This window comes from Leptodactylus fuscus, chromosome 11 (assembly GCF_031893055.1).
Source record: "Leptodactylus fuscus isolate aLepFus1 chromosome 11, aLepFus1.hap2, whole genome shotgun sequence".
In the NCBI taxonomy this organism is placed as follows: Eukaryota; Metazoa; Chordata; class Amphibia; order Anura; family Leptodactylidae; genus Leptodactylus; species Leptodactylus fuscus.
The window spans coordinates 44,133,511-44,160,643 of NC_134275.1; the positions used below are offsets into that span (position 1 = coordinate 44,133,511).

A 27,133-nucleotide genomic window follows, 5' to 3' on the forward strand; every position below is an offset into this window, starting at 1 on the left:
GGTAGGAGGACGTGTTGCGTAGTGACGCTCTGCCCGGTCCGGCGCTCGGTGTGACGCAGGCTCGGTGTCCGGTGAAGGTGACCGATGACCATCCTTCCCAAGAAGAAGCCGCCTCCCCCCTCTGACCCGGAGGACGGGGACCGGAGCGGCGCCGGCGGGGGTGACTCGCATTCTCACTCGCGTTCCGGGGCTCGGCCTCGCTCCTCCCCACCTCCGCGCTGGGCCCAGGCCTCGCCTCCGCCCGGTGCCGGTGGTCCAGGGGGGGCGGGCTCGGGTCCCGAAGGTTTAGGAGGCCTCGCTTGTTGTTGTTGCTGTAATGGGGCGGGGATAGGACCCGGAGGCTGCTGCTCTGGGCCCGGACACAGCAAGAGGAGGAGGCAGGGGGTGAGCGGAGCCGTGGGGGCCGGGGACAGGGGGCTGCCCGTTGCCGGGAATACCCCCGACCGGGAGGACGGAGCCGGGAACAACAGCGAGGACGAGTATGAGACGGCGGCCCGCATCCAATCCATGGACCCCGACATGGCGGAGCAGGTGAGAGGACCAAAGAGCTGTCATGTCAGCAGAGGGAGGGGGAATAGGGGGAGCGGGCGCTGTAATGTAGGGTGGGCTGTCAGGGGGGAAAGGGGGGTTGTCATGTTGGGGGGGGGGGGGGCAGAGAAAGGGGGGTTGTCATGTTGGGGGGGGGGCAGAGAAAGGGGGGTTGTCATGTTGGGGGGGGGGGGGGCAGAGAAAGGGGGGTTGTCATGTTGGGGGGGGGGGCAGAGAAAGGGGGGTTGTCATGTTGGGGGGGGGGGCAGAGAAAGGGGGGTTGTCATGTTGGGGGGGGGGGCAGAGAAAGGGGGGTTGTCATGTTGGGGGGGGGGCAGAGAAAGGGGGGTTGTCATGTTGGGGGGGGGGGGGCAGAGAAAGGGGGGTTGTCATGTTGGGGGGGGGGGCAGAGAAAGGGGGGTTGTCATGTTGGGGGGGGGGGCAGAGAAAGGGGGGTTGTCATGTTGGGGGGGGGGGCAGAGAAAGGGGGGTTGTCATGTTGGGGGGGGGGGGCAGAGAAAGGGGGGTTGTCATGTTGGGGGGGGGGGGCAGAGAAAGGGGGGTTGTCATGTTGGGGGGGGGGGCAGAGAAAGGGGGGTTGTCATGTTGGGGGGGGCAGAGAAAGGGGGGTTGTCATGTTGGGGGGGGGCAGAGAAAGGGGGGTTGTCATGTTGGGGGGGGGCAGAGAAAGGGGGGTTGTCATGTTGGGGGGGGGGCAGAGAAAGGGGGGTTGTCATGTTGGGGGGGGGGCAGAGAAAGGGGGGTTGTCATGTTGGGGGGGGGCAGAGAAAGGGGGGTTGTCATGTTGGGGGGGGGGGCAGAGAAAGGGGGGTTGTCATGTTGGGGGGGGGGCAGAGAAAGGGGGGTTGTCATGTTGGGGGGGGGCAGAGAAAGGGGGGTTGTCATGTTGGGGGGGAACAGAGAAAGGGGGGTTGTCATATTGGGGGGGGAACAGAAAAGGGGGGGTTGTCATGTTGGGGGGGATGAGGAGGAGGGGGTGCGGTCATGTCGGGGGGATGAGGAGGAGGGGGTGCGGTCATGTCGGGGGGATGAGGAGGAGGGGGTGCGGTCATGTCGGGGGGATGAGGAGGAGGGGGTGCGGTCATGTCTGGGGGATGAGGGGGGGGGAGGAGGGGGGGCATGTTATACATAGAACAGAATGGGGTGTGAAGTCTGCTCTGCATTTGGATTTTCTGTCCTGAGTTCCCCCTTGGGGTAGTGTAAGGATCTGCTCCTGACTGGGTACATGTGTGTCCTCTCATGTTACATGTGTGCTCTTTGGGCTGGGTCATTACTGTCCAGGGGGGGTCTCTGCGGGGTCGAGGGGCGCTCACTTTTCTATGACATGAGGTTGTTTAGTTGATGCTCATGTGTCTGGTATGTCACATGACCGGTCCCTGTTGTGGCTCCTGTCACTGCTGGGAGGGCTGATTGTCATGTGCAGGTTGTGACTGGCACCAGAAGATTTCCTTTGTGCTGGAGCTGATTGTAAATAAGTGAACCCGCTGCTTGCTGTCAGTGAGCGGAACCTTGGTGTTCCCATCATGCTCATGTCTAGGATTTACATGAGGGAATCTGCTCCGGAGTCCACAGATTTTGGGGCAGATTTTCATACAGATACTTTTGGATTTTGGGGAAGATTTTTATAAATCTGAGCCCCAAAAAAAATGCAACATTTACATGAGACAGAATTTCTCTCTCAGTGTAGTGCTAATGGATTATGATGGAGATTTTCCACATTAAAATTCACATGGAAAATCTGCACATAACTTGATAGTGTGAATGTGCCCTGAGGCCGCTGTTAGTGTCTATTGTTGACATCTGTCAGGAAATATCTGGACTGTTAGAAATTCCCATAAATTTCAGTGGGATTTGCTCTGTTGTCCATTAGTATCCAGTTACGTCATATTTGTCACAGTTTTGTTATGTTGGTGAAGGTAATATGGCGGGTCCACGACTTTCATCAGATTTTTTTTTTTTTTTAAACCTCACTGTCTATGTATAAATTTGGATAACAGACGCTTTTTTTCTCCACAATGCTCAGAAAGCAGAACTAGAAAGGGATTGTATATTAAGGGTGCGTTCACACGATGTAACGTGTAGCGTGATCTGGCACGTATACGGCGTGTCAGACGTTGAGCGCTCAAAAAGATCCCATTGATTTCAATGGGAGTTACGAGCGTATACGCCCGCCAAATCACGGGCGCAAAATAACACGGCGTATACGCTCGTAACTCCCATTGAAATCAATGGGATCTTTTTGAGCGCTCAAAGAATGTGCAGAGGGAAAAACCGATTCCAAAATAGACACAAACAGGTCATTATCCGCTGGTGATCTGTTTGGGGCAAGTCCCACTTTTTTCTCCCCTCAAAAGAGCAGATACCAGACGGCAATGGTCAGGACGCACGCGGAGGATGGTTTCTGAGTCTTTCTCCTCACCTGATCATTTCTTACAATGTGTCGTTGCCGGGAGAGTTACGGTAATACTTGGGCCGGGTTCACATCTGCATTCGGGTTTCCATTTGGGGATTCTGCTTGGGGACCCCCCGAATGGAAAACCTATATGCATTAAAAAGCGTTTACCTAAGAAACCATACGGACCCCGTAGACTATAATGGGGTTTGTGTGGTTTCCTCATGTATATCGCGGAGTGAAACGTGCTGCTTGCTGGAGTTTTCTCTCCGCATGTTTCGTGCAGAAGCCACACAGAACCCATTATAGTCTATGGGACCTGCGGGTTTTTCAGGTAACCGCTTTTTAATGCATATAGGTTTCCATTTGCGGGGTCCCCAAGCGGACACCCAAAAAGGAAACCCGAACGCAGATGTGAACCCGGCCTCAGGCTGTTTAGCTCACAGGCTGGATACAATTGTAGTAAATCCTCAGTTGTGAGAAATATAAGGCCTGCGTTTTTGAGGCTTTGGGCTGCGGCCCCACATTGCAAAATTGCTGTATTTTACATTACCTGCAAAGTGGGTGGGATTAGCCAGAATCTTAGGGCCCTGGCCTAAAGCCTGAAAAAATATGCAGATATTACAGAAAATAATCTGAAAATTTCCGCCTGTCAATTATACTCCTGGAAACGCTGACCTGTTTCGTATAGCTAGAGTAGGGGTAGGGAGTCTGCAGAGGAAAACTGTGGAAACGCAATGAAAAAAAACCTCGTCAGAAACGCACCGCACAGCGTGGGTTTTGGGGGACTGCAGCACCACTTACTTCAATAGTGTTAACCTGCAGCTCCTGACACCTAGGGGTTGCTGGATGTGTACAGGGTCCAGGTGTCAGACGCCATAGATTAGATACTACTGATGGTCTGTGAAATCCTCTCCACAATCCGTCCCTAATCTGCTTCCCATGGTTCTCCGTCTTCTGCTTGATCTTGTCACAAGGCCTCGCGCTTGTTTATCCCCAGTGTATATGAGACTAACAACACCTGCAGGCCGGAGGCAGAAAGCTGAGGCTGGGCTTTGAGTTTCTACCACAGGTTTTTCAGGGTCAGTTTTTGAAGAAGATTTTAAGTTGTATGACTGTCTCAAATTCCTCTTCAAATTACACAGTGTGAACATGCCCTTAGAGATGGCAACCATTGTGCTGCCAGTAATAACTAATGACAGTGACTGCTGTGCTCATGGACAGGCCACGACTAGAATAACATGGCTTTCTTTTTAACAGTGCCACACCTGCCTATGGGTTGTGCTTGGCATTGCAGCTCCAGCACTACATGCTCCATTGTAGTCTAGCTGCAATACCAGTCACAACCTATGGACAGGTGTGGCGCTGTTTTTGCTGGATGTTATGTTTGTTTATTGGTGGTAGGATGGGGCTGTATAAACTTCCCATGTACAGGGATCTATAAGATTTCTGTATAGGGCATGCCTGATGGCTACCAAACCTGGCCCAGTACAGCGAGGGATCCTGGTCAGTTGCTCCTGACCTCTCAGCTGGGCACAGTATACAGCCTGCCATGCTTCAGGCCAGGAGCAATACACTTGATGCCCATTAGATTAGGGGTCAGCATTGTTTGACACTTCTGCTTCTGTGAAACTACAACTCCCAGCATGCTCCAGTCACTTCTAAAAACTACAGAGCAAATATACATGCAGTTGTAGCTCCCCAGAAGCTGAAGGTTGCTGACCCCTGTACTAGATTAGCCCTTACAGATACCCTCGTGTACACCCATTTAGGCCGGTTGCAGACGACTTTGCTGAAACCGGCCTGCGGTGAATTAAACGCATGGGCTGCACATGGGGGGGTACCGTGATGTCCCTGTGTAGCGCCAGTTCACACGCCGAACTTCTGTGGCTCCTTTCATTAAATGAATAGGAACCACGGAAGCATGAGTCACAAAATAGGACAGTAATGGGACCTGTCCTATCTGATGTTGCCCGAACTGTCGCCCCGCACCCGAGACCATGAAATTCCTGTTTGTGTGTACAGGCCCATAGAAAACAGTGGTTAAGTGTGCTATCTGTGAAATACTCGTATACCACCGTCATCACTGCTGGTGGACACTGACGCGTCTGTCTGAGATTCTTGAATATTGCAGTTTTCCTAGCAGTATATTACTAAGGCCTAGTACACACAAAGCAGTGGTTGTGAAAACAGTGCTGCAGTATAATGCATGGGGGTGGTGGCATGTCCTGAATTTATTATTACTGTGGCTTCAACCCATTGCAGTGTGGGTAAATTTGTTTTCATTAACTGTGTGAACACGGTCTTAGACCTTGTGCATAGGCTTGTACTGACTGTAGAACACAATAGAAGTGTATACAGCCCTTACTATACCACTGTAAACCTCTGATGTCATCACATACCTTATAGTCATAGGGGACCCCCACTCATTGTATTTCACCACTAGGGGGCATCATTGCAATCCATTTGGATTTCCATAAGGAAGGATATGCAGTTATTGGTCTGGACATCTTTATAAGGTCTTAGAAGACTGGGGCACTGCCTGTCACTTCTGCTCTCGCACTTCTATACCACAGGATTTCCGTATAACACCTCGGCTGCTGTCAATGTCTACTTTTTGTGATAAAAAAAAGAATGTGGCAAAAATATTATTTCTTCAGAAATATCCTGGTGTTACCTGGTGCTGGGGTCATAGTTTTGCATTGTGTGCATAGAGCACGCATTGTGTGCTGCTCTGACCACCAGGTGGCGCCTTCATTCAGCTTAAGGCAAGGACCATCATAAATCACATAGTAGTGACCATATAGATGAGCTGTGCCTGAGATCTGACCGCACACATTGTCCTGGGAGGGATCGACTTCTGTGGGCCAGTAACAAGAAGAGGCCATATCATTATATAGACACTTGTTGTGGGTTTTATTGGTTGTTCTCATGTAGGTGTGTATGTATATGTGTGTGGGGTGGTTAGGGTTTCATGCACTTGTGTTTTTGCCCCTTTATGTCAGACCGATGCCTTACCGGTGCTGCAATGAAAATGGTATCACATTAAGGCCCCATGTAGCAAGGGGGAAATGCAGCATTTTATTGTCCCTGTAAAGTGAATGAGATTTCAGTTCATTTGTTCCCCACTTACTGAAAAAAGAAACGCTGCGAAAAAGCTGCATCTCTCTAAACACATGCATTATTCATAGCTGCAGCTTGTTAAAGGGGTTGTCCAGGACTCGGACATTTTGAGGTTAGTGCAGCAATAGTTTAGCTAACCAAAACATTTTTGCAGTACCTTGTTATTACTGTAATTGTCCTGTTAGTGGCGCTCCCGTAGCGGTCACATGATGATCCTCCCCTCTTCCAGTGACATCCTGTATACCAGGCACATCAGCGACTCTTTGTCATACTGTGGGCTGGCATTTGTAGTCCCTGCCCATCTCCTATCTGCAAGGTGTGATGGCGCTAGTATGTCCTGCGCATGTGCGATTAATGCACTTCCTCTGTGACCGAGACTGATCGTGCATACACAGTACATACTAGCGCCATCACACTGTGTAGATAGATGGGCAGGGATTACAGGGAGACTTTAGCCCACAGTATGACAAGGAGCATTTTGGTGGTAACGCGATAGTCCGAAAATACTTTGGCTAGAAAGTCTAAGATATTGTAGTAATCTTAATCTATCAGTCTAGACGATACGGTGATGATTCAGGTCTTTGTCAGTCACTACATTGGCTGCCTGTTCATTATTGAATACAATATAAACTTATCCCCCTCATCCACAAGGCTCTCCATAATGCCGCACCTCCCTACATTTCCTCCCTCATCTCTGTCTATCGCCCAACCCGTGCTCTCCGCTCACTCAATGAGCTAACACTTGCATCCTCTATTATCAGAACCTCCAAATCCTGTATCTAATACTTCTCCCGAGCTGCACCACTTCTCTGGAATGTTCTACTTTGGACAATCAGATTAACTCCCAATTTCTGAAGCTTCAAGCGCAAACTAAAGACACATCTTTTCAGACAGGCCTATCACAATTCCTAATGTAAACCCTTCTGTACCGTAATTAGAATCCCTAAAACAAACCCCGCTCTGTTCATGCTCCCACATTACCCCACATGATATGATGATGTTTCAGGCTCTTTATATGTCCAGACACAATCTGCATGTTAAAGGACACGACTGGTGACGGCTCATTCAGCTTTTTTATGTGTAATGACAGTCACCTGTATCACAAGAAAGTCTGGACCACTTGTATAAGCAATGCTACCTCCGATGCCGCCCCTGCTACCTCTTGTGTCACCCCCTCTACCTCATAGATTGTAAGCTCCTGCGAGCAGGGCCCTCAGTCCCAGTGTGTGAAGTGACTATTTCTTTGTAATGTATCTTTTTGTCTGTATTTGCGCCCTACAAATTGTACAGCGCTGCGGAATATGTTGGTGCTATATAAATAAAATTTATTACATTATCTTAAGATATTTTGGACAACCCCTTTAATTTCACCTGTGGAAATGCAAGAGGTTTCCCTATATAATTAATAGGGGAAGAATAAGCACAACAAAAACTGTTAAAAAGCACATCACTTTCATGCTGTAGTGTTTATCTGCTTTTCCCTATATGGGGCCTGAGCCTAAAGATTTTTTAGACTTTTAGTTATTGATCTTATCTTAGGATCACTTGACACCCCGGACTCCGTGACCAGCCGTACTCCTCCAGATCCACCTCTACTTCACAGGCCGTGTCATATGACTTTTTCACAGCTCAGTCCCATTGAAGTGAATGGGGCTCAGCTGCAGTACCAAGCACAGCCACTATAAGATTTACGGCGCCGTGCTTAGTTTCCTATGAAGAGATTCCAGCACTTCTCTGAATGCTGCGATCTCTTGGAACCACTGACTTCTGGGATTCCCAGGTGTTGGATCCCTGCCCTCTGTTCTTCAATTCGCACGCCTGGAAAACCCCTTTAAAGTATAAAGAAACTTTCAAGCTGGTTTCCATTTCTTGCAGCATTTGTGGAGTTAATCACTTCTGCAAATGACTTCATTACCAAATTTTGTCTCTTTGTGGTAAAAATATTGCGCTTGAATGTGTCTCTTCTTTCTGCGTCTCTATTTGCGGCCCCCTATCTGTTGCTAGCAGAAATTTGCTCTCTTATATCAGAGCGCTGCCCCCTAGATCACTCAGCAAGTGGGGCTCATGTCGGTAATCTCACAGGGATCTGCAGTGTACCTGCCTGTCAGGCCATGGAAGAGAGTGGGCATTGGGCAGGTAGCTACAACATAGACCGGAGAGAGATGGCAGGCCGTGGGGCTGGGAGAGGTGAAATAAAGTTGGAGGGCTCAGAGTCACTTTGCGCAGTGGTATCTCATGTCTCTTTAATTTATCACCAGGTTCTCTATCATGGGTAGTACCCACCTAAGATGTTGCTGTTTGACGCACCAATCCCCTCTCCCCCTAAGCCTTTGTTCAGCCCATTATAGTTGGGTTTGGTCCCACTCCCCACCAGTAGTACAGTGGGTGAAGATTTCTGTCCACTTTCTGTTGTAGCTACTTACCCAGTACCTGCACCGTTCCGCAGATCAATGGTAGCTAGACCATAGTGATGGGTGCGGCAAAGCCCTATGTGATTACTGATGTGGTCTTCTCTTGGAGTGTTAAGTTAGTCTAGGGGGCCGTTTGCTAAACGGGAGCAAATCTCCTCCCTGTACACAGCGTTATTACAGTCCTATACCCAGTGCACAGAAACTGTGGGAGATTCATCATTCCCTCTCTGTCTCTTTTCTCACAGAGGGATGATATTGCGGCGTACATTTGCAGCAAGGCCTTTTCTTTCACTGAACGTGCTCCACTAGCCCAGATATGCACCTTGCTTGCCACATTGTGAAAATATGGCCTCAGCCCTACAGATATCTTCTAACACACCAATTCCTAATTGTCTTAGATCCTCATTCTCAGCCTCTTTGTAAATCTCCTCTCCCCTGCGCCCGTTGGGCTGTTTAGAATAACTGGCATATGATATGACAGCTTTAATACGAGGCTTCAGAAAGGAGGTCAGTGAAGGACCAATGAGATTTTTGGGTGCAGAGGCAAAATTGGGTAATGAAGTAATTTGCGGAAGTGTTTAACCCCACAAATTCTGCAAGAACATAATGGTTTGACAGTTTAGTCCTGCTTTAAGTGACTGATTTAGTTTCACCACTTGGGGGCGCTGTAATGTTTAGAAGGTTGAATCTAATGCGCTTGTTCCCACCGGCATACGACTTGCAATGTTGTCCTTGGTATGTTAGAGGAAAGCTTCATTATTGAACAGTGCAGCGCAGACCTGTGATATGGCAGTGTGCATGCCGCCTTAGTTTGTTACTGTTGGGGATGGTCATAAAAGTTGGGTAGGCCATCAGATGAGGGGTTGGGAGGATACTGGGTGTCAGCTGTTTGAAGCCGCAGGCCGTATCATTTCACATTCATCCGTCACACGACCCATTTACACCTCAGTCCCGTTCAAGCGCAGTCAATATACAATGTTCAGCACCGCAAAGCTCACCCATTCACTGCAGGCTCTACAAACTGATCAGTTCATGTTTCATACCCCTCTGATCCTCTATAGGTGACATATTATAGGTCTTCAGTTAATAAGCCTGGAAAACCCCTTTAAAGAACTGGACAGCCCCTTCTGACTTGTGTGTACAGGTGCCTGTTGCATAGTGACTGTACATCACCCTAGGGACGTACGACCACAGGCTGCGCTGTAAACCCGCCAGAGGGTGCACTGAGGCTCTTATATGTTCTCTATGTGGGGGCGACCTCCTCACTGTACTAGTAATAAGAAGTGGACATTGCCTTTAATTGCTGTATGAGTTCTGTATACCTTGTCTATCAGTTCCTCAGAATTGTGACTATTTCTGGTTGCTGTCAGTGACTAGATCATGCTTATATACAGTGACTGAAGACCCTCGCAGACCCTCTACTTGTGACAGCTGGGATGATGTTGATATGATAGCATTTAGTGTGAACAGGGCCTAAAACAACCACCATGCATTGCCACATGATTGTATAGAATGGATACTATTGTGGCACAGTTAGATATCTGCTCGGTTTTCCACTCGCATCAATGTCTTTCACTGACCGCAAGCAGAAATCCAGAAAATACAACTGAAGCGCAGATCTTAATGCAAAGTTTCAGCACTTCTTCTTACACATTGATGGCTTTTATCGTTTTGTTTTTTTTTCCAGTTTCATCATCTTTACTTTTTATTTTTTAGCAGGAGAATTGGTTCGAGAAGAATTTGCAGGAGAAGAAGGGATTTATCATAAAGCAGATGAAGGAAGATGGCGCCTGCCTGTTCAGAGCTGTCGGTAAGGCCTTTGTCGCTCTTGTATTTGCTGTACACGATATTAGCCTAGTAGAAAAAGATCAGACATGTCGGATTGTATGCATGTTTGATCCTTTAGCGATAAGCGGCATGAGTGTTGCCTGGCAGCTGCTTATCCACTATCTGTACTACAGTAATTATGGACACTTCTGTCTGAACGTGTTTTATAGAGGAGTCAGAGGTGCCTAGAACTACGTTAGCGGTGCCACCCTATGGCAGATAGGTCTGCAGTCGGAGAATGCTAGGAGTTGTAGTGTCTCAGGCTAATAGGTGTATAAGCACAGTGGTGCATGCGTGGTTTGGAGAGATATTTGCAGACACGGCTAGGCGTATCCAGTGACTCAGCAGCCAGATCGCAGAATAGTGACTCAGCTGTGAGGAATCCAGATAGCGTTTGGCTTGTGTACAGTGGAGGGCGCTAGTTCCACTCCTGGCGTATGTGAATTAATCAGACGTAACAGGTGCTGGATAGTACTACAGTCAGCTGTGTGCCGGCAGATTACAGGCCCAGTAAACAAACTCCTCCACAAGCCGGATTGTATTGGCCTATTTATGGCGCTGTTTGATCGGGATTTCTCATGGATTGTCCTTAAGGCCCCATGCACACAGGGGAATCCGGACCATAAAATATGGTCTGTACATAGACTGGACTTCCTGGCCTAAACCCAGCCAGGCAGCGTAGTGATATAGAAGGCCAATCTCCCCACAGCTCCAGGACAGGCAGGGCACTCAGATGCAGGCGTCTTGGTCTCTGAACTTAGTATGGACTGGATTGTCCAATTCAGATTCATCCCTGTGCATGGGGCCTAAAGAGGTAATCTGGGACTGGACATGGCACCTCCTGGTATAAGTGAGACTCCCACTGATCTGTAATAGGGAACCTTTCAACTCTATTTTCAACCTCCTAAAATTCAGTGGCATAATGCTGCCATCCTCCGAAATAGGGATGAATTGAGGACACCAAATCTCTTTACGTGAAAGGCTAAGGTTACGTTCACATCTGGCGTCACTGGTGTGGCTCAGTTTCTAGAAGCCACATTCTATTAATTCCTGGACTAAGAGGTTGTCTATTAGCCTTGTTTCTACTTACTGGGTACATTTGGTTGTGCTTAGGTTAAAGATGGATTAGAACCAGCACTCTGTACCCAAATCCTTCTTGCTCCTCGTCTCCATGTTCACTGATACTACCTGTACTATAGAGGCTGGCAGATACATCATTGTAATAGTAAAGTCATAGTACAGGTAACATCTGCGTTTGGATTCCGTCCGGGGGAGTCCGCATGAGGAATATCGATCTCAACTGCAAGCGGTGTGCCAGTGAAAGCACACGGACCTCATAGACTATAATGGGGTTCCGTGTGCTTGCCACCAGATCTCCGCAGGGATCATGTGGACAGGAAAGTAGTTCACAATCTATTTTTCTGTCCGCATGATTCGTGCGGGCAGCACACGGACCCATTATAGTCTATGGGGTCCGTGTGCTTTCACTGCACACTGCTTGCAGTTGCGTTCGGTATTCCGTTCGGGGGGTCCCTATGCGGACTCCCCGAACGGAATACCAAATGCAGATGTGAACGAAGGGTAATGGTACTGACCTTGCAGTGGATCAACTCAGGTGCTGGTTATGATCATTTGACCTTGGTTCTAATCCGAGACTCTTGTCAGTATACCCTCTTAGGACTTACAGATTTCATATAGGCTATCTTTGTGACTTTTTACATGATTGACCTTAGGCCCCCGGTAGATAAGCGGCATTAGGAGATCTGGCAGCCACTTATCTCCTCTTAGGTGCAGTAAACACACACACACTACAAGGCATGTTTATACAGAAGCCAGGGAGATAGCGGCTGACTAACAGCTATCTACATTGTATGACATATAGTCACTTTATTATTTATTATGCTTACTTATATAGCGCCATCATATTCCGCAGCGCTTTACAGATATTGTCAGTCACTGTCCCATATAGGGCTCACAATCTACATTCCCTATCGGTATGTCTTTGGTGTGTTGGAGGAAACCGGAGTACCCGGAGGAAAACCACGCAATGAAAGGTTGCTCTATGGGTTCTCACAGTTTTCATTCTTGCTGTCAGTGAATGGAAACCCCTCTGGAACACCTCATGCTAATGTAGCTGCGGGGCTTGTTCTAGTATATCCTACCATGCAGTCCTAAATCCAGGCAGATGGCATTTACCTGCACTCATACATTGTAATACAGTGTAGTTGTAGCTGCAAGGTCTGGTCAGGATCAGTCTCTGGGTGTAGAGATTGCCTTCATGTGCTGACAACAAGCAGAGATCTTGAATATGTTGAGGAATATACACTTAAAGTGTCTCAAAGTTGCAGCATTTTTTGTGACACTGATGGACATCCCCTTTAAGAGCTGTTTCCGTAGAGATCTTCCCAGGTAATTTTCGCACCTGCCTCGGCTTCCTGTTGCTGATTTCTTCTTGGCCTGGAGGAGGGGAGTTTTCCCCCCATATAATAATTTCCAGTATCGCTGACGGCTTTAATCTGTTATTACCCAGATAAGATGCAGGAAGTGAACGTGACATCATGGTTTTCCCTTTACAATCGGCTGTGCTCAGAAGGTCACATTAGATGGTTGTGGGTGTAGCATCAAAACACTGTGACCGTGTGAGTGACGATGCTGCTGTGTGGTTATGGTCCAATGGCTGCAGCATTGTTAGGGATAGAAAGATGCAGGTTATTACTGCTTCATATTTAGTGATGTCACTGCTGGGCTGGAATCAGGGAGAAGTGACATCACTGCTGGCCTGGAATTGTGGGGAAGAGTGACGTCACTGCTGGGCTGGAATCAGAGTCAAAAGAGATACTTATAGTTAAATGTTTCACATCTTCCTTTTATCCGTTGGTAGCAGATCATGGAAAGGTGTGAAATTCTGCCAGTATAAGTTGTGGAGATGTGTGATATCACTGCCAGTGTAGGATCAGGGTACAGGTGTGATATTACTGCCAGTGTAGGATCAGGGTGCAGGTGTGATATTACTGCCAGTGTAGGATCAGGGTACAGGTGTGATATTACTGCCAGTGTAGGATCAGGGTACAGGTGTGATATTACTGCCAGTGTAGGATCAGGGTACAGGTGTGATATTACTGATGTGTAGGATCAGGTACTAGTGTGATATTACTGATGTGTAGGATCAGGGTACAGGTGTGATATTACTGCCAGTGTAGGATCAGGGTACAGGTGTGATATTACTGCCAGTGTAGGATCAGGGTACAGGTGTGATATCACTGCCAGTGTAGGATCAGGGTACAGGTGTGATATTACTGCCAGTGTAGGATCAGGGTACAGGTGTGATATTACTGATGTGTAGGATCAGGTACTAGTGTGATATTACTGCCAGTGTAGGATCAGGGTACAGGTGTGATATTACTGCCAGTGTAGGATCAGGTACAGGTGTGATATTACTGATGTGTAGGATCAGGGTACATGTGTGATATTACTGATGTGTAGGATCAGGGTACAGGTGTGATATTACTGCCAGTGTAGGATCAGGTACAGGTGTGATATTACTGATGTGTAGGATCAGGTACAGGTGTGATATTACTGCCAGTGTAGGATCAGGGTACAGGTGTGATATTACTGATGTGTAGGATCAGGGTACATGTGTGATATTACTGATGTGTAGGATCAGGTACTAGTGTGATATTACTGATGTGTAGGATCAGGGTACAGGTGTGATATTACTGCCAGTGTAGGATCAGGGTACAGGTGTGATATTACTGATGTGTAGGATCAGGGTACAGGTGTGATATTACTGCCAGTGTAGGATCAGGGTACAGGTGTGATATTACTGCCAGTGTAGGATCAGGGTACAGGTGTGATATTACTGCCAGTGTAGGATCAGGGTACAGGTGTGATATTACTGCCAGTGTAGGATCAGGGTACAGGTGTGATATTACTGCCAGTGTAGGATCAGGTACAGGTGTGATATTACTGATGTGTAGGATCAGGTACAGGTGTGATATTACTGATGTGTAGGATCAGGTACAGGTGTGATATTACTGATGTGTAGGATCAGGTACAGGTGTGATATTACTGATGTGTAGGATCAGGGTACAGGTGTGATATTACTGCCAGTGTAGGATCAGGGTACAGGTGTGATATTACTGCCAGTGTAGGATCAGGTACAGGTGTGATATTACTGATGTGTAGGATCAGGTACAGGTGTGATATTACTGATGTGTAGGATCAGGTACAGGTGTGATATTACTGCCAGTGTAGGATCAGGGTACAGGTGTGATATTACTGATGTGTAGGATCAGGTACAGGTGTGATATTACTGCCAGTGTAGGATCAGGGTACAGGTGTGATATTACTGATGTGTAGGATCAGGGTACAGGTGTGATATCACTGCCAGTGTAGGATCAGGGTACAGGTGTGATATTACTGCCAGTGTAGGATCAGGGTACAGGTGTGATATTACTGATGTGTAGGATCAGGGTACAGGTGTGATATCACTGCCAGTGTAGGATCAGGGTACAGGTGTGATATTACTGCCAGTGTAGGATCAGGTACAGGTGTGATATTACTGATGTGTAGGATCGGACACAGGTGTGATCTTACTGCTGTATAGGATTGGGTACTAGTGTGATATTACTATCTTGTATGATGGTGAAAGGTGTGATATTACTGCTGTGTAGGATCGGACACAGGTGTGATCTTACTGCTGTATAGGATTGGGTACTAGTGTGATATTACTATCTTGTATGATGGTGAAAGGTGTGATATTACTGCTGTGTAGCATCGGGTACAGGTGTGATATTACTACTGGTATTTGGGGTGAGGCATGATATTACTGCTATATAGGATTGGGTACAGGTGTTACATTACTGCTGTATAGGTTTGGTACTGCTGTGATATTACTACCGGTGTATGATGCAGAGAGGTGTAATATTACTGCTGTATAGGATCGGGTACAAGTGTGATATTACTACTGGTATTTGGGGTGAGGCGTGATATTACTGCTATATAGGATTGGGTACAGGTGTGATATTACTACCGGTGGATGATGCAGAGAGGTGTAATATTACTGCTGTGTAGGATATGGTACAGGTATGATATTCCTGCTGTATAGGAATGGGTACTGGTGTGATATTACTACTTGTATTTGGGGTGAGGCGTGATATTACTGCTATATAGGATCGGATACTGGTGTGATATTACTGCTGTATAGGATTGGGTACAGGTGTGATATTACTACCGGTGGATGATGCAGAGAGGTGTAATATTACTGCTGTGTAGGATCAAAGAAATCTTGGTATATAATTTAGCTAATCTTGAGATGAGTCTCCTTTCTAGGAAGTTGGGCTCGGTGTCTCGGCTGTCGGGGTGACACAGGCGGCCGCTCCCTCTGACTGCAGCCCTTGATAAATATTATCATCCCAGTGCTCTGTGTAGTGCCATCTGACGGCCATATATCACATGTATGCATAGAATACACAGACTCAGGAACTCATTGGTTAAGTCTACAGGAAGAATCTTAGATCTCCAGTGTTTGCTCTTCCTTTGCTGACAGCTTTGTTCACTGACCTGCAGAGCTGTCATTCTGTGACTTGGCAGTCTAGCAGTAGTTGTGTGAGCCAACCTTGCAGGACAGGGTTCCATGGGTAAATATTCAGTTAAAGGGTATAGGAAGGGGCAGGTTTCCTTTAAGAAATTGTACATACTGCAGCAAAGTATTAGAAGAAGCAAGATCGGCCCAAAAAGAGAGGTGGAGAGATGCAGGAGTGGGGGGCATTGGTGACCTGTACCTCCGTAGTCATGGTATAGAGGAAGGTGGGTGGGTGCGGATGAAGAGATGAGTTTTGGGAGGCTTTTATGCACCTAATGATTTAGAGGGAGAAGATCATCCCAGAAGGAAGGCACATTACATTAGTAGTATAGGAAGGTCTGAGCTGAATGCCAGGGAGGAGACTGGCATAGAGGGGGGTATAATAGGGATCACTTAGAGCTGAATGCATTGGGTCACCATTGGTAGGTGCCAGCAGCATGTGAGTGGGCACAGTGTACACTTGGCAGGATTACCGTAGGCAGTCACATCCATGAGTGTGCTGCACTACTTACATTGCACATTACATGTGTCAGCATTTCCAGACCCAGAAACCAGTAGCGTCTCACCTCAGTGGTGCAGGCCACTGCCATGTGGTTTCAGTTTCAATGAAAACATTTTCTGTGAATCCCCCGGTTTTACGTGACCTTTCTTTTGAAGTGAAAGACAGTTCTGAGAATCTGCTGTGGTGGAACGTGTGAAGCTCAAGCATCTACAGGTCTCCTCTGGGGTTCTGCTCACTCTGGTCTCTTCCCTGCTCTGTCCTCCATGTTGTTCAGTTCTACAGTCAGAGAGTCCCACATGGTAAAGCTTTTCGAAGACTGGACCACGTGGGAGTGAGCAGGACTTACTGGTGTGCAGCAGTAGATAGTATGGACGGTGTAGGCAGACCGCAATAAATATACGTATTTATGAGAATGTTATTGTGAGAATGTTAGTATTCTCTGGAAGGGTGTTTTGGGGAACTTGTATATTGTTGACCTATCCTTAGGATATCTAGAACCCCCACCAATGGCGCTCAGGAATGCTGCCAGCGATGTCACATTGCGTCGATCACATTGCACAACAGTTTCTCAGCTGGTGAATGGGGCTGAGCTGCAATACCAACCACAGCCTCTATACAATGTATGGCGCTGTGCTTGATATTTAGTGCCAAAGCAGTCACCAAACCGCTGTGGTCTCTTCAGCCAGCAGATCGGTGGGGTCTCTAGGTGTCTGACTCTACTACTCACATATTCATTATATATCTTATGGATACATCATCTCTATATATGTCCTTGGAAAACACTTTTAAAAAAAGTTTATCCGCAAACAGCATCTGACTCCCTATTCATGTGATTCCTGACTGCTGGGACCTGCACTGATCACAGCACACAACTGCCCCTTTCATTGTTGGAGTACAGTGCTCCATTATATGAATGACATGGCAGCATGCCCACCACTCCCATTAGATGGGGCTGCAAGGGCACCACCAGTCTTATGGTTAATGGGGATACCAGAGGTCAGACCCGACCAGTTTGCTTTAATAGTCATACTCGCTTTCTGAGTTACACCAGTAGCAGCATCCATTACAGCGGTCTCCCAACTGATACTCTTGCAAAACTACAGTTCCCATCAGGTTGTTGGTGGTGCCAGATACTTCCTGCAAATACTGAATAGCATAGAAATCTGTGTATTTAGGATCATTTGGAGTCAGCCCTTCAAGATGTCCTATGATCACATGGGGTACCTCTAGTAGCTGCATGTACATTCTGTTTACACCTGTAAAGTGTTAGGGCTAGTTCACACGGGGTTATTTGGGCCGGATTTTGACATGGAATCCGCGTCAGAATCCGGCTCAAAAAAACGCCTCCCATTGAAATCAAAGGGAGACAGTCATTTCCTTTTCCCAAAAAAAGAAGCGACATGCCCTTTCTTCAGGCGGATTCCGCGGCTGATTCAGCCACAGAAGTCCGCCTCACGACACCTCCCTCTGGACTATAGGCGCATTCATTTGGGCCTAATCCAGAGCGGAAAGCCACGACTGTTGAAAGTCACGGCTAGCCGCGGCAGGCGCATTTTGTTCCGTATTGTGACGCGGCTTCCCTCGTCAAAATCTGGATCAAATAACTACGTGTGAACTAGCCCTTAAATTCTCCTGTAGTGGCGTCACCACAGGAGAAATGAAGTATTACACAGCGCCCATGAAAATGAATGATGACCTTTTATAACGTCCTTTGTCCAGATATCCAGTCCTAGATGTTTGGGTTTGAGGACACTTGAGGATACCCTCGTACTTCCAGGGATTTTTTCAGGCGATGACATGGTGCGTGTATTTGGGGTTTAGCTTGTCACGGCTGCTTCACATTGTAAACCTGACTTATTTTCCATAGTTCCCACTGAGCAGAGCATACAGCGGGGAAACAAGTTCATGTTATGCAAATCTGGGGAGTGGGAGTTTCTGCACTGAATCCCCATATTTGCATACATGGTATATTCCATCTCCGCATACATGGTTTCAAGTGAAGCATGAAATGTTGCTGTAATGTTAACACCTTGACTGAGAACATAACACAGTCCGAGGGGCTACACGGTATAGCGGGCGGGGGAGGGACCTCACTTTGCTGGATATTTTATTGTGACTATACATAGGCAAGGCGATTGGGAAATGTGTGAAAGAGTGGATGATATCAGAGACGTCCCCTTTAAGTGTGCCATTTATTGTCCCAGGCCCCTCTTCTGTAAGGATCAGCACTTTGCCGTTGTGTCATTCCCTTTCAGAGGCCACTACATTACATGGCCAGATGAATAGTCATCATTGAGTCCCCCAGAACTGGAGCTGCTTGTTCAGACTTATTCTGGGGGTTCTAAGTGGGGGACCCTTTGTCATGTCCATATCACATGATAGAGGGTTTGTCTTCATGAGGTTACAACTAAACTCCAAGCCGCTGAAGGCTTTGTGATCTATACCATCTATTACTGTTGTAGTAGAAGCTTTCCTAGAGCCTGTCCAGGACCTTTCACACAGTGATGTCAGAGAATAGCAGTTCTGTAATGTGACAACTCATGCTGAGAGAGGGAGGAGGGGGCTATCACTGTCCAGCCCAGGAGACCAAGCAACCCTGCAACGTGACAGACTTCCTACATCTGGCTGTAGTTCTTATAGTTGGTGCTCACCTTGATTTGGGAGCCACCATTGCCCTCGATTCCACAGATGTGAGCCATAGTATCACATCTGGAACACAAACTATCTGCCCCATCCATTCTTACCATTACTGTAAGGATTGTATTGTACTTGCTGTCTTGAAATGCTATTACTTCACCGTGGCAGCACACTGCCCACTTGATGCCAGTATGCTGTTTACAAATACATGTAGTGGCCCTTCAATGCCATCACTCAGCCATAGTGGTGGTGCGTTCACCAGATTGGCTTCTGTATCAGTGAAGCAAGGGGGTGTCAGGACTGCAGCTTTATCAATTTAAGGGGTTCAGTAAGGCCAAATACACACTACAGAACAGAAGGGATCGGAAGCCCCCATAGAGGTGATGGCATCATGGAAGACACTTGGTAGATGTCACTGCCTCCCAATTGTGTGCATGGGGCCTAAGGGGTTCATGAGTTGCCCCTCTGCTGTATGTGACTTCTGTTTACAGTTGGGGCATCATTGACCCAGTTTATACCCTGTACACACACACACGCACCTCGCACCATTCGTGTGTTTCGCACTTATCTATACTCAGATCTGCTTGTAGCATTTGTAAACTCGACTTCTGTTGTGGTTTCCTGTTATAAATTCACTCTGCGCGGGGAAACGTTACCTTCAAGTCTATTGGTCTAGAGCGTCCCCCTCGCTAACCCCCCCGAACTTCTAAGAAAGTTGGTAACGTGACGAGCGGGAAAGGCTGCCATGTATAGCCCTCATTAGCATATAGCATATTGTTTACATCTAGTGTGGTTTTACAAGTCGCCTTATCGTTACATCTGCGGTTTGTTTGACTTTTTTTTTTCTTTTTAGATTTTTATATATTTTTATTCTTCACCACTGTGTATATAAAGTTATTACAAGTGTTGTTTTGTGGTTTTGTTACTATGTTGCTATTTAGTTGATACAGTGCCCAGATCTATATAACCTAATGTAAGTAAATGGGCTTGTGACAGTGTACACTGCTGTGCTTTGTTTGCTGTGCAGAGGCCTCAGCGCCTGTGCTGATCAGTAGGGGTGCAGAGTGCATAAACCTGTATCCTTAGGATAGGTTATCAATATGTGATGGGTGGAGGTCTAAAACCCTGGACCCTTGCTGGTCAGCTTGCTTGAAGAGGGTTCGGCTTCTTCCCTGCGCTGATGATATCATATATGGTAGCAACTCAGTCCCATTCATGTGAATAGGGCTGACCTGCAATACTGGGCACGGCTGCAAGGATATGTACAGCATTGTGCTTGGTATTCAGTAAAGATGCCGCAGCACTCACCCTGACACTGCAGCCTCTTCTACCAGCTGATCTGTGGAGGTTGCAGGTGTGGGGCCCCATCCTAAGGATAGATCTTCAATAGCTAAGGCCACATCCCCCATCTGTCAGACACGTACCCCTACCCTATGGATAGGGGATGCATTCGGTTCATAGAACAAACTCTGTAAGGGTAGCTGGGCAGGTTGTCAGAGTTTCGGTCTCCCTGATGCATTAGGGGTGTCACTGGTACAATGTGATCTGCCCCACCCCCGGTCTCCTCCCATGTTCCTAACTCAGGTAATTGGATTATTATGACATTGATGTTGTGAGAGCGTGTGCACGCTTGTGACAGGAAATATAAAGACTTAAGGAGCATATACCGGGAAGTATGTGACTGGAAGTGAATCACTGGCGGCAAGCCCTGACATCTCGTAGCCTGTAAACCAGGGGTGCATGTTACATGACGTGTCCTCTATTCTTCTTTCCAGCTGACCAGGTATATGGCGACCAGGACATGCACGAGGTGGTCCGGAAACACTGCATGGATTACCTGGTAAGAAGGGTATTGCTGCTCGGGGGTCGGCAGGGAGATGCAGGATGTCGTCTTTATAAATGCCATTGTGCTTTCTCTGAAACAGATGAAGAACGCGGACTACTTTTCCAACTACGTTACAGAAGACTTTACCACTTATATTAATCGGAAACGGAAAAACAATTGCCATGGTAACCACATAGAGATGCAGGCCATGGCGGAGATGTACAACCGGCCCGTAGAAGTGTATCAGTATGGAACGGGTAAGGAAGTTCTGGCCAATTGTTGCGAAACTGTAACTTCCAGCATGCTCTACAGCCTCTGGTTATCAGGTCATGATGGGAGAGCGTACAAGAGCAGCAGGGTGCACACCATCATTGCAGGTTGTGTATTTGGGTGTAGTTGGCGTGCTGTAGGTAGGTGGCGTCAGACTGTACAGAGCTTTTTTTATCCACTCATCTTTGATTTCTGTTCTCTAGAACCAATCAACACATTCCACGGGATCCAACAGAATGAAGACGAGCCAATCAGAGTGAGCTACCACCGAAACATCCACTACAACTCTGTGGTTAACCCCAACAAGGCCACTATAGGAGTAGGACTGGGATTACCATCTTTTAAACCTGGTGTGAGTTATAAAACCAAGTGAATGCTGGGAGTAGTAAATGCATGGGGGTCAGCGTACCGAATACAGAGCAGGAGATCATGGGGAGGGTACACAATGAAGATGAAGAACTGAACAGCCAATAACTGATCATTTTGGTAGACTTTATCTGAAATAAGTTTTCCTTGGGATAGGTCATTAATATATAATAGGTGGTGTTCTGAGACCCCTTCTGATCAGCTGTTTAAAGAGGCTGAGGCCCTCATGGACATTGTGGCCTCTCCTCTGTGTCAATTATAACATGTTCATTGATCACATGGTACGGCAGCAGCTCAGCCTCATTCCTGGATGTCAAACCCTACTGATCACATATTGAGGAACTATCCCAAGGATAGGTCATCAGTATACAAGTCCCCTTTAAAGAGAACCCCTTTAAAGACTCTCCAGGCAAACTGATGTCCTATGTCATGCTAGGGCACAGCTTGATCCATGGATTCTCTAGGTTTTTTTTTTTTTACATCCTCTTATATGCCGCACCCCTTTGACACTGCAATAGACATAGCTCAGAGCTGGGAGCCGAAGCAATGCACATCTCCAACTTTGGAGCACTTGATGTGTTTATATATTACACAGTCACCTATATATGTGAATATATTCCCCCAACATCACATATGGTCACATGGCATAAGCCTTTAAAAAAAAAAAAAAAAAAAAAGGCTCCCTGCCAATTCCAGGACACTCGGCTATCCTAAGTATAAGATACTCTGACAGTCGATTGACTGGTAAATACAGTTCATTCTATTGAGTCCCAGCAGCTGAACCCCAACCAGTTTAGAGTTTTACCTCTGTAGATAGCCCTTTGAAGGTTTCTATCAGTGTTTTAAGGCTCATGGTAGACTTTATGTTCAGTACGCAGAGCAGTCCCTGATGAAAAATGCAATCCGGACCTCCGAGGAATCATGGATCGAGCAGCAGATGTTAGAGGACAAAAAAAGGGCCACGGACTGGGAGGCCACAAATGAGGCAATCGAAGAGCAAGTGGCACGGGAATCTTACCTGCAGTGGTTACGGGACCAAGAGAAACAAGCCAGACAGGTAACACTATGCTGCGCTGCTGCTCTGTGGTTGCCCCTTTACTTCCTGACTGTTTCCTGTTGTCTTGTTGTATTGTGTTCTTGTTTATTGGATTAATGTGCATAAAGTGCAGATCTCCAACCATCCTTTATTTCACTGTGTACTTGTGTGGCAATTAGACTGGCTTCAATTCAGGTATCAGGTAAATGAGCTGCAGTGTAAAGCATAGGGAAAAGACCCTCCATTTTTTTTTTTTTTTTTAATGCAGATTAAGAGCCCCACATAGGGATCACAATGTAAATTTTTTTTTTTTTTTTTTTATTCCTATCAATATGTCTTTGTAGAATGGGAGGAAATCCACACAAACACGGGGAGAACATACAAACTCCGTGCAGATGTCGATCCTGGCAGGATTTGAACCCAGGACTCCAGTGCTGCAAGGCTGCAGTGCTAACCACTGAGCCACCATGTTGCCCCCTACCCTCAATTTGTATTGATGGCTTGTCCCTGCTGCCCTACTTGCTTGCACCTCTAATGATTACACACTTATAGCAACATATAGTTGAGTCTTTGTTTAGTAGTGCAACTCAGTAGCCTTTACTTCTATGGAACTGAGCTGCAATACTAGGCACCACCACTATTGTATTTATGGCACTTTTCCTGTGTAACCAATAAATCGACCAGCCAATGGTGCTAGAAGTCATGCCTTTAAAGGGGTTGCCTTTATGCGGGAACTTAATTTTCCGAATTCCAGGCTAGCTTCTGTCACTGCTGGGTTTCCAGGATGTTTCAAACTGTCATATGATCGGAACTAGCACCCTATATACCTCCTCTGCCTGGAGGTATTGCTTTGCTATCAGAGTAATCTACTCTGCCAGCCCCTATGGTGCAGTTATCACTAGTGAATACTATGAGCCCCTGGGAGAGCTGAGAGGAGCCAAGCAAAAATAAAGGGGCCCAGCTAATCACTTCTGTCCCTTTGTTTTAGCAGTGTTGGGAGGGTCCCAGCTTTAAGTCCCAAGTCACAAGCTTGAAAATATAATAGGTCCACTGTGATACGGACATTTTATGACATGGCCAGATATCTGCTGTAGTCTTCTTTTTACTTCCTCTCCTGATTTCTTGTCTCTTCCTGTTCCCTCCTGCTCTGGTTGGCTGCTTTTTGTTTTCATGCCTTCACTCCATGGTTCCTTGATCTATAAATAATCATCTCTTTTCCTTCTCGCAGCCACGGAAGGCTAGTGCAACCTGCAGTTCTGCCACAGCCGCCGCCTCAAGCGGACCTGAAGAATGGAGCAGCCGTTCACCAAGACAGCGCAGCACTGCCGGCTCCCCCGAGCACCCAGACGTTCACGGAGAGCAAACAGCGAAGCCGTCTTCCCCAGGGACCACTCTAGTTTTAGCTAAGCCCCCTTCCCCATGTGCGCCAGGTAACTTCCAGCCCTCTGGTGTATATATAGATATTAAATAGCATGGAACTTTCTGAGATTGCTGCAGAATTTCCAGCAGTAAAAGAAAAAGTGAATTGGTATACAGCATTATGTATTCCAGGGATGCACAGTCTATATGCAGGGGCTGTCGGGACATACTAGGAGTTGTAGTAATACATTTGGAGACCTCTGCTCTACACTCTCATATGTATCGTATACAGTGCTCTGCAGGCAGTCATTCCCAGCACTGCAATACCTAGAGTCCCCAGAAATGTCTTTGTCCATAGGTTGGGCATAGAAGGGTGGCACACAGTGATGGGCATAGAAGGGTGGCACACAGTGCCGGGCATAGAAGGGTGGCACACAGTGCCTGGCATCCAGTTAAAATACTCTAATTTGTAACCTTGTGTAATATTCAGCTTGACACAAGTTCTGACAAAGCTGCGGCAATTAAAGCACAATCACACAGTCACACCCCGGTGATGTAATGCCTATATCCGGCAGCTCGGCTGGTCCCAAAATATATGAAAAGAAAGATGGAGAGCTCCCTAGAGGACAAAGGAAGAGCTAAAAGAGGGGGGTGATAATAGCTGTTACTTTGTCTGGCATAAAATATAGGTTGTCACTTGGTGGGGTCTAAAAGTTGTGTTTGCTTCACTGGTTGTCAGGCTTGTGCCCTCACAAAGTCTGTTCTCCGCCTAGGCCCAAGCAACCAGCCATGTTCTGGTGCCGACCGTGCCACCTCACCCCTTGTGTCTTTGTACCCAGCCCTGGAGTGTAGAGCACTTATGCAACACATGTCTCCCACAGCATTTGGTGAGTGTGCTACCTCATCCAGGGTGTCTCCAGATTTTCACTACCGTCTCCTAATGCCCTCTTCTCTGCGTCCTCAGGTTTAAACGATTGGGACGATGATGAGATCCTGGCCTCCGTTTTAGCAGTGTCACAGCAGGAATATCTAGACACGGTGAAGAAGAGCGCTCTGCGCAGGGATCCTTCCCCAGACCACAGCTGATATCCAGCTCGGCTCATCCAATTCTCCCGTCTCCATCCTGTTTCTGCTTGCCTTTCCTTTCACCCCCGACCCCTACTTCCTCCAACCAGTTTTTATCATGCTCACGTTGTGATCTCCACATGAATGATGCTCTTTTCTGTAAGCGTACCTTTCCTACTAGCCTATGGAGGACTTGTATAGCTGCATGTTACAGCGAATATTGACAGCCCAATGCCGCCCCCCCCCCCCTAAACCCCCAAACCTTCCAGACTTTATTTTTTTGCTCTTAAGGCCTGCAGCGGGACGACGGAATTGATGCCTTCCTGGCTCCGGCAGGAGGCACCCTGACTTGTGCCCACACCTTTTAGAAGATAGATTTGGATGGGTGTGTAGAGGAGAGAATGACTCAGCCGGTGGAGCTATATCCACTTTTGTATCTTCCTGAGATTTTTTTTTTTTTTTTTTGGTTTGTATCTTATCAAGAGGACGTTCCAATCACCTAGGAATAACTTTTTTCTTATTAAGAGAAAAAAAAACAAAAAAAAAAAAACAATGGAAAAAAAAATCTTATACAGAACAATTGTAGTGTCATGTTGTTTGTGTTGCGATTTCTGATGTCTATTTGGGGTATATTCAGTCCAGAGTCCTCCATCAAAGGAGCAGAGGTCGGGGTATGATGAAAGTTGTAGTATTGCAATAGGTTGGTCAGAGTCTTGATCCCTGGCCTCAAACAAACCCAGCTCATCATCCATGCAAAAAATTGCACACATTGGGTAGAATTTATGAAGTCTGGTGTTTCCTATGCCAGTCTTGCTAACTGGCACGCAAACCTAGCAAGAGGCTCCACCCTCTTAAAGTCTATCATTTGAAAAACTCATTTTCAGCTAAAGGTATGTTGGAATAGCCACTAGTCTACTCCTACCTTTACCCCTTTGATTCTCCCCGCCGTTTCTTCAAAATTAGTTTTTTTTCTGGTATGCTAATAAGGATCATGGAGTATCGGGGGCGTTCTTCCAGTGCTTCGAGCACCCTTCTTCCGTGTCATACATGTCCACTGCCCCTTTCATGCTTGTGCTCTGTCCCTTCCTCCTCTTCTCCAGAACGTGTACGACACGCTGTACCTGTCTAAAATCTTGGACATGTGCAATCTTTTCTGCCACTGTGGGTTCAGACACAGCTGATTTTGCATGTCTGAACAGCCATTTTGCGGTGGTCTGCTACATGAGCGTACTGCGCCTGTGTAGTACACTCGTGTAGTTCTCTGGAGAACTGAGCATATGAGCGCAGTATGCTCGTGTAGCAGACCACCACAAAATTGCCGCTTGGGCCTGCGCAGTCGCTACAATGCGGTGTCCGAGTCCTGTGCAAAGCAAAAGTTCCGGAGCACAAGCATGAAAGGGGCGGTAGACATGTATGACACGGACTGCTCGGAGTGCTGGGGGGACGCCTCGGTGCTCCATGATCCTCATTGGCATACTTGAAGAAACGGCGGGGAGAAGTAAAGGTAGGAGTAGAGTAGCCTTTTTAAAGGCTATTCCAACGTGCCTTTACTTGAAAATGAGTTTTTTAAATGATAGACTCCCTTTAATAAATTGAGCGCATGCCCATGTGCCAGAAAGGAAATCTGCCAGTTGAGACCTGGCATATATTTCCTGTACAATGCATGAGTTCTAATAAATATGTCAGGTGTGGAGCAGAATGGGAATGTGGTGTAGCACTGACACAAGGAAGGGCAATGTGTCACAATACACCCATCTGCATACATGGGTCGATAAAGAGTGTGGCACAAATAAAAGCAACACCAACAGGAATCCCGGTGTCACAGATTCAATGAATTGCCCCCATAGGCATAACATGTTACAGGAGATTCCCGGTGTGTGTCTTTTGAAGAGGATCTGTCCATTCTCCTGCCTTGACCGTTCCGGCGAACACTTGCATTGCTGATGAAATAATTTAGAATTGTTTCTTAGACTCGTGTGTTGTGCTGTTCTTTTGTTATTCCTCCTGGAAATGGATGAATAAATTGGAATAGTTGGCCTATTTCTTCTTGATAGGTTGTGCCCCTTTATAGACTGACACTGTCAGCCATGATTAGATCCTGCCAATGTGTATGGACGCTCCTCATTGACAAAGGGATTAGTGACTCCCAGCTAAGTTATTAAGAAGTATCCAAGAGGCACAACAGAA

General features: G+C 47.0%; 1 protein-coding gene across 3 annotated transcripts; it reads left to right on the plus strand.

Annotated features, from left to right (window-relative positions):
* OTUD5 (OTU deubiquitinase 5) lies at positions 1–25,571 on the plus strand. 3 transcript variants are annotated; one of them, XM_075260302.1, is made up of 9 exons: positions 1–531; positions 10,195–10,285; positions 20,801–20,865; positions 20,951–21,107; positions 21,324–21,472; positions 22,358–22,543; positions 23,751–23,952; positions 24,655–24,768; positions 24,846–25,571. In XM_075260302.1, exons 1-9 carry the CDS (start codon positions 85–87, stop codon positions 24,965–24,967), a joined length of 1,533 nt encoding a protein of 510 aa, XP_075116403.1. In that variant the 5' UTR covers positions 1–84; the 3' UTR covers positions 24,968–25,571. The 3 variants fall into 3 exon arrangements, with proteins under 3 accessions (XP_075116403.1, XP_075116402.1, XP_075116405.1); XM_075260301.1 differs by having other exon boundaries at positions 10,192–10,285; positions 24,846–25,568; XM_075260304.1 differs by lacking the exon at positions 24,655–24,768 and having other exon boundaries at positions 10,192–10,285.
* Positions 25,572–27,133: the final 1,562 nt, after the last annotated feature.

Bases quoted from the DNA above. Each gene is read 5' to 3' on its own strand.
- OTUD5 (XM_075260301.1), top strand. From the start codon at position 85: ATGACCATCCTTCCCAAGAAGAAGCCGCCTCCCCCCTCTGACCCGGAG. The intron at 10,286-20,800 runs GTAAGGCCTTTG...TCTTCTTTCCAG, and splicing joins CTGCCTGTTCAGAGCTGTCG to CTGACCAGGTATATGGCGAC. The intron at 20,866-20,950 runs GTAAGAAGGGTA...TCTCTGAAACAG, and splicing joins AACACTGCATGGATTACCTG to ATGAAGAACGCGGACTACTT.